Source organism: Meles meles, chromosome 1 (assembly GCF_922984935.1).
Source record: "Meles meles chromosome 1, mMelMel3.1 paternal haplotype, whole genome shotgun sequence".
Taxonomy (NCBI): domain Eukaryota; kingdom Metazoa; phylum Chordata; class Mammalia; order Carnivora; family Mustelidae; genus Meles; species Meles meles.
The window spans coordinates 55090275-55109967 of NC_060066.1; the positions used below are offsets into that span (position 1 = coordinate 55090275).

Sequence of the window (19693 nt, forward strand, 5' to 3'; positions counted from 1 at the left end):
TTTGGAAAATTTTAGAAGTCCTGCATCCCTAGATCCCACTCCACATCTTCGAAAACTGTCAACTGTTGTCTGACTTCCTAAGGATTCAACTCCATCGCCAGATCAGTTTGCCTGCCTCAGAGAACCTTACAGCCAGGCCTGTGCCAATTATGATAGGAAATAGGTGGTTGTGCACCTGTCTAAATTGTTTGTGAAACTAAGAGGAACACAAGTAGTATATTAAAGAATCAGCTCAGCTCTCCTCTGATCCTGAATGACTTAGAACCCAGGACGGGCAGTATTATCCATGGAGCTAGATCTGGTTGCTGTAAGTCTGCAGTTTGGTATGCCGGCACAGCCTAGATCTCACTGCAGTGCATTTGCCTGTGGACAAGTTCCTGGTTAGCCTTTGAGCCCTCCCCACCCAGCGTCTTTCCATCCCTGTCCCCTACAATTCATTTTCCAAAGCACAGCCCAAGCGGTCTTAAACAGAAACCTGATCATGCATTTCCCTTCTACTTGCGCTTTTCATGAACATCTAAAAAAAACAAACAAACCAAAAAAACTCCCAAACCTTTTATATTGGTGTATGAAGAAGCACTGTCTGGCCTACCTCCTGCCTTCCTCTCTGCCTCTGGCTTCTACCTGTCTCCTTGTCACCCAGGGCTCCCCAACCATACTGGTTTTCTCTTGCTTCTTCAGTCATGCCAACTTTGTCTCACCTTTGAGCCTTTGCACTAACTGTGCCCCTGCCTGAAGTGCTCTGCCCCCATCTTCACACAGCTGACTCTGCTCATTCAGGGATCCACTTAAATTTGTCACGTCTTCAGAGATTCCTTCCTTCCCCACCCAGCCCAGTGTCATCCATCTCCATCGTATCACCTTATTTTAATTTTCTCTACAACACTGACTCCTATCTGGTTGGTTTATTGTCCTTTTCTACCACAGTGTAAACTCTGTGAGTGCTGGAACCCTGTCTTACACACTGGTTACTCCAGCACCTAGAACAGTACCTGCCACAGCTGGGCTTTTCAGAAATATTTGTTGAGTGACTAAACCAGTGAACAAATGGACAGGTTGGAGTGCCATATCTAGAGCAAGCAGTCATACCAGGCCCATCCCCCTCAGCACTCATACTCTGTTCCCATATGCCTAGTCACATGGGTCCTGCTCTCAACAGAGAGGCGCTCTAGGGTCTAGAAACACACTTGCTCCAAAGTCCAGCTGCTATTGCTTATCTAGTAGATTAGCTAATTGACATCTATGAAAATTAAAATCCAATTTCTGTGAACAGGGCATCTTTGGAAACTTTTTGTCAACTATTCTCCATCCCCAACAGGCGTCAGCCCCCTGCCACATCAATTTGCCAGCTGCAGTAAACGGACCTACATTAATTGTGACAGAAAGTAGCTAGTTATACGCCTAAAGTATTTATTTGTTAAATCAGAGTGTGTCCTAACTGAACTTTTATGGTATTCTCTCTCTTGTGCAATCTTGCCAAAAATCCTAGTAGGGTAGGTACTATGGTGATTCCCATTTCACGAAAGTAGATAGCCTTGTCCAGGATTGCATAATGATCATAGAATTGTTCACATAAAATGAGAAAATCAGGAAAAAGAATTGTTCTTAAACACAGTCAGTTTGTTATCCAAGGTTTTAGTTATCTAGTCAGCAAAACTGTAAGCAATGGCTTTCTTTAGCTGTTAATATGATGTGACATTTGTTCTCTGAACAGAATATAACTGCTTATTCATGTTTTCTTGGCAAGTTCAGAAGTTCCAGGATCTTGAGATTTTTTTTCTCCCATTTTGTAGGCACTGATTTAGAAAGTCCATATACCATGGGCAAGGGAATCTAGATGCAGGTAATTAGAATTTGAGAGGGAAACTGAGTGCTTGTCAAAGTTAAGAATTTCTTATTAAGGACCACTAATCCCTTTTTGTTGTAAAGGGAGTTATTAAATCACTATGCTATCTTGCATTGCTTTACTTTAAAAACAAAATTTATTTAGCGATACTTTTATTAATCAGAATGCTAACCTAACACTGTTCTTACAGAATTTTAGTCTGTTTTCAATGTTGTTTTCTGGGTAGTAAGAACTTTAAAATGAGGGGCGCCTGAGTGGCTCAGTGGGTTAAAGCCTTTGCCTTCGGCTCAGGTCATGATCCCAGGGTTCTGGGATCGAGCCCTGCATCGGGCTCTCTGCTCTGCAGACAGCCTCCTTCCTCTTCTCTCTCTCTGCCTGCTTGTGATCTCTATCTGTCAAATAAATAAATAAATAAATAAAACCTTAAAAAAAAAAAAAACTTTAAAGTGATTTCATTATCTAACCCCAAAGGAATAACCATAGCCTCCTATCAAATAAAAGCAAAAAGCAAACAAAAAAGCTTTTATTTATAATTGTAATTATAAATAGGTGCTTTGATTTTGGTTCAGAGACTCTAAAGTATGTAATATTTCTTTTTTTTGCAGAATTCCATTTCAAGATTTTTAACTTGACAATATTTTACTCTATTAGCACTTAGAGCAAAATCACTCTAGATACCAATGTTCTCAGAAACAATTTCTTTTCTTAAATCAGAAGGAAAAAAATTCCCTGTGATTTCCTCCATTAATACACAAAATTACCAGTTCTCTTTCCAGTCAACTTTGTTAGAAGTTCTTCTTCATAGTAACCTGAAGTGTGCTAAGTTGGCCATCCTATAATTTCTACCCATTTTCTTATTTCTCTTTTTTGGAGGTACACAGAATAGATGCATGAAATAAATATTGTGACCTCTTTAATATTAAAGCCTTTCAGATTCTTCACTCATGTAATAAGATCCTCTTGTTCAGTCTGCTAAATGCTTTCCTTCCCTTAATTCATCGTTCAGCATAGCATTATTTTACCATCTTCTTCAGGATAGACCCCAAATAACAATGACCCAATGATTGTGTTACCCAGGTGGATGATAATTCTCTAGATATAGTCAGAGAAGTGAAAGGAGATTGGGATTATTATATTAAATACATATTTGTACTAATTCTGCCAAAAATTCCATTAATTTTTGGGGTTGCAAAGCCACATTGCTGACTTTTATTGAGCTTGAACTTAATCTAAAACCACAATATCACATGAAATGCCTTTAAACTAGTTAGTTTTCTTTTTTATTTCTGATTTCTAGCTTCTCTAAGCTTCTGTGACCCCAGTTTTTAATTAAAGGGCATGAGCTAGAGTGTTTAATAAATATGCCCAGATTTGGAGGTGCAGAGGGCAAATATCAACCAAGCTTATCCATGTCAAGTCACAAGCTCTATTCCAAGTCTAAGGGTCTTTTTAAAACCAGCCTAACTTCAGTATTGGCGTGTGATAGGAGTTTTGTCTCCCACCCCCTAAACCTTCTACCCTCCCTCCTCCTCCCCCTTCCATCTTCTCTTCTCACTGATACTGGCTCATGGCCTATACTGGAGATTGTTTAAAAATTTGAAACACTCTGAATTATATGAAATCTGAAGTATGGGTCCAATTCTTTTATAAAATATTTTCCTTTCTCACCCTTGCCAGCCCACATAAGCTACTGCAATAACCATCTCTTAAGAATTTGGCTTTCCGGGGCACCTGGGTGGCTCAGTGGGTTAAGCCGCTGCCTTCGGCTCAGGTCATGATCCCAGGGTCCTGGGATCGAGCCCCACATCGGGCTCTCTGCTCAGCGAGAAGCCTCTTTCCTCCTCTCTCTCTCTCTGCCTGCTTGTGATCTCTATCTGTCAAATAAATAAAATCTTTAAAAAAAAAAAAAAAAGAATTTGGCTTTCCAAGGTGCCTTGGTGGCTGAGTGGGTTGAGCCTCTGCCTTCTACTCAGGTCATGATCTCAGGGTCCTGGGATCGAGCCCTGCGTTGGGCTCTCTGCTCAGCAGGGAGTCTGCTTCTCCCTCTCTCTCTCTTTGCCTGCTTCTCTGCCTGCTTGTGATCTCTGTCAAATAAATAGATAAAATCTTAAAAAAAAAAAAAAAAAAGAATTTGGCTTTCCAAAAGGCATGTGGTAGTCTCATCTCTTGTTGAAAGGGCACAGAAATCAGAACCAAACTGCTAAAGTACTTCTATGTCCCACCAAGGTAGAATATGGCTCTTCACTCTGCTTTTGAATCTGTGGGATTGGTAGGGGACAGGATAGATTCTTTCTTGTTGGTATCCCCTTATCTCATAAAGATATTGAGTAGGTATTTGTTGAAAATTCAATAATACTTATTTAATAAGGAATTAATTTAGAGAGATAGAAACAAGATTAAAAGAAAAAAGGAAACTCTGAAAATGGGTTGGTACAATGAATTTAGAAGTCTTCTGTTTTCTTAATGTAGTCAAAAGTGCAGAGAATTAGGAATCTGGAGAGAGAGATTCTACCAGTAGAGGAAATAATCAAAGATGTTTTAGAGCTGAGGTAATGAGATAACATCTGCCATAAGGTAAATTTATGAAGTAAATTTATTCTTGTTGTATATATTAGTGTTAGGTTTTCAAGCACTGTGGAAGTGATTTTGAAATCTTTTGGTCATGAAAATACATTCTTAACTGTTATCTTACATAGCCAATGTAAAATGATTCAGCCCTTTGCTTAGAGGAAAATACATATTAATCTCTTCAGTATTCATAATGGCAAAACAACTTTGTTTGTCTCATATTTAAATACATTTAATACATTTAAATACATTTAAAAGTGCAGTTCTAATCTTGACCTTCTGCATAATATCTGTACCGCATGCACTTGTTGGAAATTAAAGCTCGAATTGGGTAAGATTCAGCTTGGCCCATAAACTACCATGAACGATTCATTTGGAATTTGATTGAGAAAAAGACTCAGAGAATCTAATTTATGAACACATTAGCCAATGCTTTTTTTTGTTTTTTTTTATATTTCTTTTTTTTTTCCCTTTTTATTTATTTTTTTTTTTTCAGCGTAACAGTATTCATTCTTTTTGCACAACACCCAGTGCTCCATGCAAAACGTGCCCTCCCCATCACCCACCACCTGTTCCCCCAACCTCCCACCCCTGACCCTTCAAAACCCTCAGGTTGTTTTTCAGAGTACATAGTCTCTTATGGTTCGCCTCCCCTCCCCAATGTCCATAGCCCGCTCCCCCTCTCCCAATCCCACCTCCCCCAGCAACATCCAGATGGCCAACAGACACATGAAAAAGTGCTCCACGTCACTCGGCATCAGGGAAATACAAATCAAAACCACAATGAGATATCACCTCACACCAGTCAGAATGGCTAAAATTAACAAGTCAGGAAATGACAGATGCTGGAGAGGATGTGGAGAAAGGGGAACCCTCCTCCACTGTTGGTGGGAATGCAAGCTGGTCCAACCACTCTGGAAAACAGCATGGAGGTTCCTCAAAATGTTGAAAATAGAACTACCCTATGACCCAGCAATTGCACTACTGGGTATTTACCCTAAAGATACAAACATAGTGATCCGAAGGGGCACGTGTACCCGAATGTTTATAGCAGCAATGTCTACAATAGCCAAACTATGGAAAGAACCTAGATGTCCATCAACAGATGAATGGATCAAGAAGATGTGGTATATATACACAATGGAATACTATGCAGCCATCAAAAGAAATGAAATCTTGCCATTTGCGATGACGTGGATGGAACTAGAGCGTATCATGCTTAGTGAAATAAGTCAATCGGAGAAAGACAACTATCATATGATCTCCCTGATATGAGGACATGGAGAAGCAACATGGGGGGGTAGGGGGATAGGAGAAGAATAAATGAAACAAGATGGGATTGGGAGGGAGACAAACCATAAATGACTCTTAATAGCCAATGCTTTTTGAACAAGGTCAGGGGACCAGACCCATTTGAGGAGGTTTTTCCCAAATGTGCATGAATCTTCAGCTCTACCCCATTGATTTTGATGGAGTAGGTCTGGGTTGGACCCTTGGCATCAGTATTTTTAAGAAAAGAAAAAAGAAAAGAGAAGAAAGGGGGGAAAAGTATAAAAAGCTTCCATGAGGAGTTTTGTTATGCCTTGCAGTTCTGACTCCCTGTAGAGTCAACAAATCTGTCCCTATAAATTATAAAGTAATTTCTGGATTTTATTAGCCCCCTCCCTCAGCTTCAAATTCAAACTCAATGCCTTCAATGAGTTTTATTTTCCTTTTGTTTCTTTTATATACATTGAAGATTGCTACTAGACTTGTTCATTTGAACAGTGTTCTAGTGACTTCTATAAATCCATATTTGAAGTTACTATCCTTTCAGTTGTCTCTTATACTTTATATAAGTATGAATGTGGTGAATTCCATGACGGATAGTATTTATTGAATATGTATTATGTGCCAGGCACATTCTATACCTTACAATGCATGAAGCTTCACATCAGCCTTGCTGGGTGTTAGATATTACCCTTCTTTTACGGATAAATGAACAGTGCATTCCTCAGTCACTGAGTCAAACCTAGATCTTTCTATAATGATACAAAGTTCATACTCCTTCCTGTGTTCTACACTGACAAAACTTTTCTCTGGCAATACATACATGTATTTGCTTAAAAATTATATACCCCAAAATGTATCCCCTTTTTGCTTCAGTGTCATAATACTAGTTGCAGGTTTGATCCCAGTGTTAGTCATCAGCATATCTCAGGTGTCTCAAATCTTGATACATCTTATTTTGTAGCTCTGAGAAAAGATTATAACTATCATTGTTGATTCTGTATGTACTATATTACATTATATGCATATTCTACATTATTAAAAAGTAAAGTTAACTTTAAAATGTTTCATTTTCACATTCATGAGATGAATCAGTGATTGAATGAGACAAAACTGTTTATGGTGATGCAGAATACTAACTAGCACAGTAAAAGTTAAAAAGAACTTGGTTAAAGGGAAAAACAAAATCATACATTTATAGTAGAATTACAGAAAAAAAAATCCTTATTGAAGACAATTGCAACTTGAGGGAATGCAGGTTGGTATTATGAACAATATCCATTGCTCATTGCCATAATGGCCAGTAGGTTTTCAGTTGCCAGTTGATTTGCATTATTTATTTTGGCCTAGTGGATAAACACATTCTCTCCCTAGTTTTGTTTTTTTTTTTTTAAGAGATAATCATTAGAAAAAAAAATTTTTTTAAGATAATCATTAGTTTTTTTCAAAAGGCTTTTGGTAATAATTAAGGTAGCAGAAGTTCTAGTTATAATTTTGTTTCCCATTTACATCTTCTAATGACCTGGGATAATAGATTAGAACTTAAGATTTGTGCTGCATTTTAAATTTTAATGACTGGAAATATTGGAGAACTATAGAAGTTTATGAACACTTCCTACCTTTATTTTGTTAACCATAGCTGCTGTGCTTGATAATACAGTGTGGATAATACAGTGGTGAGAAAATCTTGAAAGACCTCTGACAGATTGGACAGAAAGAAGCAATAGACCAGATAGGTCAGGGAAACATGGCAGATGGTATTTTGAAAAAGTGAGACAAATCCAGAATGCACCAAGTAGTTTGCATAGAATATTTAAGGCCATAATAATATTTTACATAGCTAGTAAAAATTATTAAAAATCTTGCATTTTGTATAAATTTAATCACTTTTGCACTTAAAATCATTTTACATTCTATCAGTTTTCAAATCCTTAACATTGTATGAAAGTAGAACAAAATCATAGAACTGCAAAAGACCTTAGGTCTTTTCTAACACTATGCTTTTTAAAGATGAAGAAAGTGATGTTCACAAAGTTCATTTGAAGAACAAAGTACACACATTTCCACATGTCACTTGTATGTGTGCTTTTGTGTGCGCTCTCTCTCTCTCTTTCATGCACGCACAGACCAGTGCTGGCTTCACATACAGATCAACATTACTATGAACATTTGTATAAATTAGAAAAAATCAAGTAGGTGTTAATTGAACCAACTGAAATATCTTAACATTTCTCTTCAAAAAGGAAAAGAAAAAATTTACTTCTTAATTCTGAAAACTTAAATGAAGAATTGTATGAAAATCAGAAAAAGTTCTAAACTGTTTTAACTCATTGAAATAAAAACATAGATGTCTAATGATTTTTTTAAAAAAAACTATTTTTAGACCCTCTGAGTTACGATTATAGCAAGCCAGCTAAATTGACTAGCAACGTTCAGAATTCCTCACAATATTCAATATTCTCTTTAGATACTAAGGTTTAATCCAAGCCTAATATTTGTCAGCTTTGTGTTATTAATATATATATATCAAAGAACTAGTCACAGGGATTCTCTCTAAGTCTCTGAGAACCATCACTAGCATGCACTGACAGATGTTAAAGAATGTCTGTGGAAAGAATGTCAAAAACCTCTCCAAAGGAAAGTCTTTAAACCATGTCCTTAATAAAGAAATGCAAAACCAGATTTAATTGCCCTTTTCCTAAACAGCTCAGCCATGCAGGCTCATTTACTTCAGCATATGGTCTGAGAAAGTGCACAGTGGAAGAGAGCAGTCATGGTGAAGGCTGGGATTGAATCCATTTAGGCTGGAGTTCACAAAGATCAGTCAGAGGCAAGCACTTGAAGTTAAAAGAAAGAAACACACCAAGCAGTAGAAACACGGGCTATTTTTATTTTGAATGCGCTCATTGGAGACATCCTCTTTGCCTTTCAAGACAGCAGAAATATAAGATTTCTGAAAAAACTAGTATTGGGATGTTTTTCCTAATTAAGAAAAAAAGTAAAAAACAAAATTGCATGAAGCCACAGAGTTTTTTTTTTTATGTTGTTATTTGTTACCACTGAAAGTCATCATTTTTCTAATGGGAGGACAGTCAAAGTAATGAGTTAGATGACAACAATGTGGCCTATGTTTTATGTAAAAGGGAAGACATTATAAGCTTATATGTAGTGGTGGTGAATTCTTACCACCCCTAAAGGGATTAAGTTTATAGTTTTTGCCAGAAGTCGCAGGTAATTGAGAACTTGAGAAAAGGAAGAGGAAAAAAAAAATCTGTGAATCCTTTCATACCACTTTGTGGCATTAGGCAAGTGATTTTACTTCCATGTGTCTTATTTTTTTTTCCATATATCTTATTTTTATGCCTGTGATATGGGGGAAGCTATCTTTATGGAGAACTTAATTATAACCTCAAAATATCTAATAAGATAGTTCAGTTGCTTATGGGTCTAGTACAGTGTCACACGTAGAATTGAGGAAGAATACAAAAGAAAACAGAAAGGAAAGAAATGTTTGAGGAGTTAGTAATGGCAAACATGTATCTGACTTTATTATTGCTGAATCTAATTAGTGGTATTTATTACAACAAATTATTTCAGAGTGCTATCTTTCCTGCAAAACTAGCCTTTCTGCCACAATGTGTATTTATATGTTTTGGGACTAATATGCTTCTTAATTTGAAATGGTCTAGAGCTGCACTGTGATGTGGCTTTTTAAATTAAATTTATATTAATTAAGTATAATTTAAAAGTTCAGTTCCTCACTCAAACTAGCCATAATTCAAGTGCTCAAACCTTATCTAAAGTGTTTCTGTTATCACAAAAGGTCATGTTGGGCTGTGGTGTTTGGTATTACAGATGTTTTAGTTAAGTTTCTATCAGTCTATTTCATTGAAAGATAAGAACCTAAGTCATGTATTTTAGATGGCAGACATAGAGGGGATTGATCTACCAAGGCAAAGAGTAGGCCAAAGGTTAAACTACAAAGAAGATACACTTACCACATGTAGCAAAACACAGAAATGAAATGGCGGTGTTGTTTATGGTGATTTGATTTTTCTGAAACAGTGAACATTCTGAACAAAGTCAGTCTTCTGTTCATTTACACAGCAATCACACTTTTGGAAATTTAGTGTATACTTAAACTTTTATTTTAAAAAAATAACTTGGTATCTTTAGCAGATGTAGTTCTAGGCATAGATAATTACAAGTAGGTTTTCCACCCACATCAGCGTGTAACACAGATGCAGGACAATTCTTTTATGCAGAGAGTTCTGTACATTACAGAATGTCTGCATTCCACCCACCCACTGCCAAATGTCGACCTGAGCATTGTGACAACGAAAAAGTACCTCTGAGCATTTCCAACACATTTCAGAAAACCTGTGCTTTATGGTGGGCCCAATATCAAGACAGTGGGTCCATTCATCCTCATACGATAATCATCTTAAACCTGTTTCTTTGTTGGATACTTTTTACTGATTTATGTTTTCTTCCGTATTTTTAATTTGAAGACGTAATGCTGCTGTGTGTCTAATTCTTCTTTAACACCTGTCCTTACTCATTCCTAATAGGGTAGACTTAAGTGACTAAGGATAATAAAAGAAAATTTTTTCTTTACATTTATTATGGATTTTTTATATTCTTTTTTTTTAATTAACATGTAATGTATTATTTGTCCCAGGCGTACAGGTCTGTGAATCATCAGGCTTACATATTTCATAGCACTCACCGTAGCATATACCCTCCCCAATGTCCATAACCCAACCACCCTATCTCTACCCCCCCCCCCATAGCAACCTCAGTTTGTTTTGTGAGATTAAGAGTCTCTTATGGTTTGTCTCCTTCCTGATCCCATCTTATTATGGATTTTTATATCCATTAGAAAATAAAGCAATATGGTTTTGTATGGGTTTAAGCATTTGCTCCATGAACTTGTGCAGTAACTAGTCCTGGGTTTTCTTAAGAAGCACTTTGGAGATAAAACAGAAGTAACTGGGGCGCCTGGGTGGCTCAGTTGGTTAAGCAGCTGCCTTCAGCTCAGGTCATGATCCCAGGGTCCTGGGATTGAGCCCTGCATCGGGCTCCCTGCCCAGGGGAGAGCCTGCGTTTTCCTCTCCCTGCCACTCTGCCTACTTGTGCTCTATCTCTCTGTCAAATAAATAAATAAACAAATCTAAAAAACAAAACAACAACAACAAAAAAACAGAAATAATTATCACAGGACCATGATGTGTCAATAAAATGAGAACCTATTTCTTACCCTTCGAGAAAGATAAACAGACTTAAAATGTAGAGCGAGGCTGCTTAATTTTACTTTTTTATAAAGGTTTCATTTATTTGTCAGAGAGAGCAAAATAGAGTGGCAGGAGGAGGCAGAGAGAGAAGCACACTTTCCGCTGAGCCTGATGCAGGACTCGATCCCAGGACCCTGGGATTATGAACCAAGCCGAAGGCAGCTGCTTAACCGGCTGAGCCACCCAGGCATCCCTGGGGCTGCTTAATTTTAGAGGTCCATGGATGGACCTCTAGGTAATCTATGAACCCCTTTCACATTTAGCAAAATTTTGTCATGGGTATCTGTGCAATTCTTAGAAGAGTCCATTGATACAATCAAAGGAATGAGGAAGAACTAGATAAAAGAATAATAAAGCTCCATTATAAAAAGAACACAGAGGAGACAGATTCAGGTTTAGAAAAATCATGAAAGGAGGTAGTTGATTAGGTTACCAGTTAAGGCTACTACTGAATTTAAAATGAAGCTAAAGATTGCTTCTTGGAAGAACAAATAATGAATCTATAGAAATTGTTATCTTCCTCTTCTAAGAAATGGCATATGCCAAAGATATAAGTAGATGCATAAAAGTCTTATTAACTCCACCAGAAGTTAATGAAGCAAGAGGGATAGCAGATAGGTAAAATGAGACACCTTTTCCTGCCCCTCCATCTTCCTGAGCCCCTCCCGAAAAGAGTACGAGAGTAGATAAATCACTGTGACCCTTTTGTGATTGACAGTATATATGGTTTTCTTGTTTTTAGTTAGGTTGTGGTCAGTGCTGGGAAATGTGGACCGTTCAGTGTGTAGTTCTTTGAATTTTGCTTGCTTTTGTTCAGAGCTATTTTGCCTCACATCCTCACTGAAAATTCATCATTCATTTCAAAAGAAATGGTTTTCATTTTTATAGAACTTTTTTGTTATCTTTTTTAAGAGAAGAGTGCTTACACCATTAAAATAAGTAAAATTTGAATCAAAGCAAATATGGAAAGAAAACCACCCCTCCAAATTTCCCTTCTGTGGGAATCTTGTATTGATTCAGTCGGAACTCAAAGAGCTCTTGTACTCTGCATCACTCCAACATGGAGGACCAGTTTTTACTGGGTGTGTGTTGATGGTGGTGATGCTGGTGGTGATGGTGAGTGGTGGTGATAGCTAACAGTTATGAGCGTTTATAAGGGCTCGGCGTGTGTTAATTCAATTCATGCTCACGATAGCCTGGGACATGGGTTCCAATTTTACAAATGATGATACCAAAACAGAGCTGAAGTAGCTCAGAGTTACTGTGAACATGTCTAGTTCTGTGCACATGTCTAGTTATCTGACTCCAGAGCCCATGTTCTCAGTCACCCCATTGCCTTTTCTGGATTTTTATACTTAGGCCAAATCTTTGAATAAAGTGACCATTTAAAGGCTGCACAAACAATCTGAAAAAAGAGTTTACTAGCATATTCATTTTATTTTTTTTTAATTTTTTAAAAGATTTTATTTGAGAGAGTACAAGAGAGAGCATAAGTAGGGAGGAGGGGCAGAGGGAGAAGCAGACTGCCACTGAGCAGGGAGCCTGACTCCAGGCTTGATCCCAGGACCCTGCGGTCATGACCTAAGCACAGGCAGATTCTCTACTGACTGAGCCACCCAGGAGCCCCTGGCATATTCATTTTAAATCTTGTTATGTGGAACAGTGGAAACCCAAATGAGAAACTAAATAATGTTAGTGATTAGTGATTCCAGGACTACACTACTGGAAGGTTCACCTCAAATTATGTTGGAAGAAGTGGAGTTCTCGAAATACATTAGTTATTTCTTTTTTTTTTTCTTTAATAAAGTGTTTCAAAGTTAAAACAAGGATGAACTTCATATTAATTGTATGGCTCTGTTTCTGTTTGAGAGTGTGCGACCTTTCCATGTCCTAGATTTTCCAAAACAGACAGTCTGAGCACAGGGAGGCAGCCCCACTGCAGGCCATCAGTGGGCTTTGTTCAAGGCACTCTGTTTAGGTGCATTTCTCCATTATACATTCTTGACTTTCCCTCCCTCCCTCCCTTTTTTTCTTCCTTCCTACCTTCCTTCCCTCTTCTCTTTCTTCCTTTCTTCCCTCCCTTTCTTCCTTTCCTTCATCTATCTAAATTACCCTAAAAGACTATCATCGCTTATGGAAAACATCTGTTACTCTTGAAGTTTGTTCATGGTGGCCATAAAGTTTTGTCACAGGTCTTCATTTTACTGGTCTTTTGTATTTATGTACACTGTCCTGTCCTCCTGCACTTGACTGTATATAATAAACATAATTCTAGGCCAGATTTTCTCAAGTGGTGACCAGAGGAGCCTGAGTCAAGTCAGGAGCTTGCCAAAAGCCTACTCAGCTCCTAAGATTCACCTCCAATTTGCCAGCTCACTCCCAGGGTTGTGTCCCTCCATTTGCGTTTTTAACCAATACCACAGGTGTTTCTGATGTACAGGAAGTGCAAAAACCACTGTTCAGAAGGCTACATTATGTGCCATATATACGGATGGTACTGTGAGGGACAGATAGGAAATTCCTGCCCTTAAGGATCTTGTAGTCTGATAAAGGAGTTAACACATGGAAACACCTGTAATAATACAGAGTAAAAATGAAGTACCGTAAAAGTAACCGCTACTCAAGATAGCAGAAGTAAGAGAGTCTTTTAAAGGTTTTTGTTTTGTTTTGTTTTATGTAGTATACAATGTGTATATTTGGATAATATTTCTTTCAGCACACATAAAGGTCTGCAGTTTCCTTTTCATCTCCTTTTCCATCTCACTGGGTAATTCCTAGAATTTCCATACTTTTTAGAAATAAAGGCAAAGCTTTCGTATCATTAAAAGCTACTGTATCTGGGTGGCACAGTCGGTTAAGCTTTGTACTCTTGGTTTCGTCTCAGGTCATCATGTCAAGGTGGTGCGTTCGACCCTGTGTCAGGCTCTGCTCAGTGTGGACTCTGCTCGAGATTCTCTCTCCCTCTCCCCTTCTCACTTGTTCTCTCTCTCTTAAATAAGTAAATAAGTCTTAAAAAAAAAAAAAGGCTACCACCTCTAAAAATGGGTACAGAACTTTTGCCTTCCATAAATTAAAAGGCATACTGGGCACTCATGGTGTTTCTGTTTTTATTTTAATTAGAGATTTTTATCGTTAATATGACAGACACAGAATCACTTACACTGTGAACTTCTTCTTTACTATGACTCTGCCCAGAATTGCTTGTCCCTAGTGTTTGTGACTTGTTCAACTGTTTTTATAAAAAGTCACGGTTCATGTCCATCATTAGTTTATAATCTACCTATGAGTAATGCTCCTAAAAATAAGTAAAAAGAAATAAGCCAACAATGAGCAGTAGAAGAAGAAAACTAACATTTATTAACCATTATATGCTAGGCACAGTGCCAGGCAGATTTCAGAGAGGTTAAGTACATGTACCAGTCCACCTAGCTGCTGAAGCCAAGAACATAGAAATTCTAGATCATCTGTGACCTGGTGGCTTTTATCAGTAAGTGTCATATTAATTTATTGACAGACATTTGAGTGCCTGCTGCATCAGTACTAGAAGGATACAGAGATAAATAGCAGTGCCAGATCTTGGGGGAGCATACAGACTAATGAGAAATCAGAGACTTACACAGATAACCAATAGAAGTGTGTGAGGGGCACTAACATTTGCAGTCATAGGCTAAGTGTTTTCAACACATTATCCCATTTAACCTTCACCTGCAAAATGGTTGGAATTGCTGTCATTGTAGATGAGGAAATTGTGGTTCAGAGCAAGCAATTTACCCAGGGTTACCCAACGAGTAAGTCGCAGGGCTCAGATTTACATCCAAGTCTATAACCACAAAACCTCTTTCTTCCAAGGGAATTCCAGTCACGGAGTCTTCATTCTGACAAGGAGAATTCCAGGGTTCTCGGGAGCAGCCTTTGATATATCCAGTTCTACCTAGAACTTAAGAATCAATGGGCTAGACAATAAGGTCAGACAATAGAAGCAAAAGTACAGAGGAATAGCAGTATGTGGGAATGGATATTAGGCCAAGATATGCAACCCATCTTGAGAAGCGAGCTAGAAACGTAGTCTCTGAGAAGATCACGTCAGACCTCAAACTTCAGCCAAGGGGTGGCAAGACTTGAAGGGTTAAGTTCAAGAAATATCTGCTAAAGAAATGAACTAAACTTGCTAACTGGATGTTGCAGGAAAGGAGGGGAGGAGAGGTCAACATGAGTCAAAGCTGATTGGATGAATTACAAGTCATGCTGCGAGGACAAATGAAAGAATCTCTTAGAACATAGGTTACTGTCCAAGTAATATAGAAAATAGTGTTGAGCTTTACCTGGTCTATGCACTGTTTTCCTGGTGGTTAATTCATACAGAATATATTCTGTAATTGCTGTTTCCTAAGAATATAAAGCTATGCCTCAATTAATATTTTAGGATATCTCTTTAATTTGTAAACACATAGGTAGATCTGTGCTGTCAAATACACACTCATGTATACATACATGTAAATATACATATAGAAGGACTAAAAAATATGACCAATTCACTGTTTTACAGTTTATAAAAGAATGTTTACTTCCATAGTCTGAAAAAATATGTTTTTAAAAAACCAAATAGCCTGGGGCACCTGGGTGGCTGAGTCAGTTAAGTGTTTGCCTTCAGCTCAGGTCATGATTCAGTCCTGGGATTGAGTCCCACATCGGGCTCCTTGTTCAGTGGGGAGTCTGCTTCTCCCTCTGCCTGTTGCTCCCCCTGCTTGTACTTTCTCTCTCTCTGTGTCAAATAAATAAAAACTTAGAAAAAAAAAAGAATCTTCATGTTTACCTAATAGACCATTTATAAAGTCCTTCAATTAATAAGACATTGTGTGGAGACTATTCATTGTGTGGTCTACAGAAGTCCTTTTCCAGTGACTTTTTGGGAGAACTTTGTTTCTTTACTTTCCATTTATGTAAAATTATTTAATTTTAAAATTAACATAGAATAAAGTGCACAAGCATATCTCAGAGATAATGCAGGCTTAGTTCCAGACCACCACAATGAAGCAAATATTGCAATAAAGCATGAGCCAGATGAATTTTTTCGTTTCCCAGTGCATGTAAAAGTTATGTTTACAATGTACGTTAGTCTATTAAGTTGCTATAATAGTGTCTAAATTGTGTCTAAAAAAGCACTGTACAATTCACCGTTGAACAATGCACTGGTTACGGGAGCTAACCCTCATGCAGTTGAAAATCCAGGTATAATTTTGGACTTCCCAGAAACTTAACTACTAATAGTCTGCTGATCACTGGAAGCCTTATTGATAATACAGTCAATTAACAAGGTATTTTGTATATTATGTGTATTATATATACTATGTTCTTATAATAAAGTAAGCTAGAGAAAAGAAAATGTTACTGGGACACCTGGGTGGCTCAGTCGATTAAGTGTCTCACTGTCGGTTTCTGCTCAGGTCATGATCTCAGGGTCGTGAGATCAAGCCCCACCTCAGGCTCCATTCTGAGCAAGAGATCCTTTCTCTTCCTCTCCCTCTGCCCTTCCTCTGCTTGTGCTTACTCTTTTGCTGTCTCTCAAAAAAAAACAAAAAGAAAAGAAAATTACTGAGAAAGTCATAAGGAAGAGAAAATACATTTACAGTACTATACTGTATTTATTGGAAAAAATCCACCTATAAGTCAACCTGTGCAGTTCAAACCCTATAAAGTTAACTGCATATACTTTTATTAAAAAATACTTTATTGCTAAGAACTACTAACCATCATCTGAGCTTTCAACCAGTTGTAATCACTGATCACAGATCATTGTAACAAATATAATAATAGTGACAAAGTTTGAAATGTTGTGCAAATTACCAAAATGTGACGAAGAGACACAAAGTGAGCAAATGCTGTTGGAAAAATGGCGGCAGTAACACTGATTCCACACAGAGTTGCCACAAACCTTCAATTTGTTAAAAATGTAGTATCTGCAAAGTGCAAAGAGAAGCACAGTGAAACAAGGTATGCCTGCATATTTTGATCTTTAAAGATTTTTGGATTTCAGTCAGTAGCAATATTTTCATTTTCCTGCGCCTTTTCATAACGTTGGTATTACACTCTTAAAGTACTTGATCAAGGAAGAAGGAAAGTGAGTTTAAGTTTTCATTTGATATTATAAAATATGATTTTTATTGACCAAGTGAGTCATCATGCATGTTATGGCTGTCATTACACTAATTACAGTGCAGTTAAGCCCCAATAGTAAGATCCACATTTAGACTTTTTTCCATTTTGGTTTTGTAAAATTTCCTTTACTTTAAGAGAAGATTCTTCTTTCTTTAGAAGAAAAAAATATATCTGAAAATCTTTTTTTCCCTTTGATATCACTCTCCGATTTTAAAGAATATTAAAATTAAATGTCAGTTTCAAGAACTGACTTGTTTGACTTTCGGTTTGGACTATGGTTTTATTTTGCTTATAAAATCTTTAAAAGTCACCTTAAGATAAAAATTCTGATGTATCTAAGTCACTTTTCCGTCAAAAACAACTATTTCTGAAATACTGGTATAAAGTTTTTTTTTTAAAAAAAGGTGTATTAACATCTTTATTTTGAGCCACCACATTAAAAATAGAATTTGAGTTTTACTTTAAACTAGTTGTTGCTATTGTGATATGCAGAATTCATGGAACTGTTTTTCTTACTATTTAGGAAATACCAGAAGGGAACCAGAGTCCGGCTGCGGCTGTTAGATCTTGAACTTACATCTAGGTTCCTGGGAGCGACCACAGATACAACTATACTCGAGGCGGATGCAGTTCTTTTAGGAATCCAGGAGAGTAAAGATGCAAAATCAAAAGAGGAACATCGTGCATAAGAAACAAACTTTGCTTAGTGGAGTCACTCCTGTTTTATTGAACCCAGATATTCATCAAAATGCAATTAGAAAATTGTGAATAAATGATTGAAAGAAGACACAATAAATGAAAGCTATAATTATAGCTCTGATTCGTTAGAATTTTCTTTAGCTGTTTCTCCCTACCCCACCCCCCATCTTTTACACCCACTCTTTCCTTTGATTGGGGTAATATAACTCCTCTGAGAAATTCTGTCATTCAATAAATATGTTTTGAGTGCTTGCTACCTGCATGGCACTATTTGAAACAGCAGTAAACCAATTAGACAAGATTGCTTGTTTTGTGGAATTTCCCTCTACTAGGGGAAATAGAAAATAAATGGGTAAAATATGTACTGTGTTAGACAGTGGTATGTGCCAAGGACAAAATAAAGCAGGGAAGACAGAGGACCTGAGTGGACATTTTTCCAAAGAAGACATATAGTTGGCTAACAGGTCCATGAGAAGATGCTCAACATCACTCATCATTAGAGAAATGCAGATTAAACCACAATGAGATCACCTCACACCTATTAAAATGGCTGTTATCATGAAGATAAGAAACAGCAAGTGTTGGTGAGGATGTGGAGAAAAGGGAAGCTTCTTTGTCAGTTGGTGAGACTATATGTTGCTGCAACCACTGTGGAAAACAGTACGGAGTTTCCTCAAAAATGTACAAATGGAAATTCCATATGATCCAGCAATTTCACTTGTGGTTGCCTACCTGAAGAAAACAAAACACTAACTTAAAAAGATATCCGAACCCACATATTCTTTGCAAAACTATTTACAATAGTCAAGATGTGGAAGCAACATAAATGTCCATCAATGGTTGAATAGACAAAGAAAATGTGGTGTATGTGTGTTTATATATGTAAAATTCAGCCATAAAAAGGGAAATCTTGGCATTTGGCAATGTGGATGGACCTTGGAGTTATTATGCTCAATGAAATAAGAAGAAAGATAAGATGGCATATTATCTCACTTATATGTGGAATCTGGAAGGGAAAAACATAAACAGAAACAAAAATGAGCTCATGGCTACAGAGAACAGACTAGAGATTGCCAGAGATGGGAGTGGAGTACGCAGAATGAGCGAAGGCAGTTAAAAAGTACATACTTCGCACTTGCAGCTATAAAATAAAGTTGCAGGATGTAATATACAGCGTGGTGACCATAGTTAATAATATATATTTGAAAATTGCTAAGAGAGTAGATCTCAAAAGTTTTTATCACAGACAAAAATTTTGTAGCTGTGTATGGTGTTGATGTCAACTAGGCTTATTGTAGTGATCATTTTGCAGGAAATCTCTAATGTTACGCACTTGAAACTCATATAATGTTATATGTTAACTATGTCTCAAAAAAAAAGGGAATGGAGTTGTGAGATGTCAGAATGACAGATTGAAATTTAAGTGTAGTGTCAATGGAAATCCTCAGAAGAATCTGCTTTTTTATAATGCATAATTTTTATTTTTCCACTGATACAGTATTTAGAAGAAAACTGTTCTTGGGGCATCTGAGTGGTTTAGTCAGTTGGGCATCCAGCTCTTGGTTTCAGCTCAGGTCATGGTCTCTGTGTCCTGGAGTCAAGCCCTGCCTTAGTCTCTGTGGTCAGTGGGGAGGCTGCTTGAGATTCTCTCCATCTCCCTCTTCCCCACCCTGTACTCACACATGCTCTTTCTCAAATAAAATAAATAAAATCTTTAAAAAAAAAAAAGCTCTTCTAAGAACTTATCTTCTTAATTGAGGTATAATTGATATATAATATTGGATCAGTTTCAGATACACAACATAATGATTTGATATTTATATATATTGTGACATGATCACTGCAATAAGTCTAGTTAATA

General features: G+C 37.2%; 1 protein-coding gene across 2 annotated transcripts in view; it reads left to right on the forward strand.

Annotated features, from left to right (window-relative positions):
* The window catches only part of MRPS28 (mitochondrial ribosomal protein S28), a 113550-nt gene extending 95604 nt beyond the window's left edge, over positions 1 to 17946 (forward strand). Inside the window, exon 3 of one of the 2 annotated variants that reach the window (XM_046006090.1) lies at positions 17657 to 17946. In XM_046006090.1, coding sequence (XP_045862046.1) covers positions 17657 to 17822 — 166 coding nt within the window. In that variant the 3' untranslated portion in view covers positions 17823 to 17946. The remainder of the gene's footprint in view (positions 1 to 17656) is intronic. The other variant, XM_046006094.1, reaches the window with a different exon arrangement.
* The last annotated feature ends 1747 nt before the right edge of the window (positions 17947 to 19693 follow it).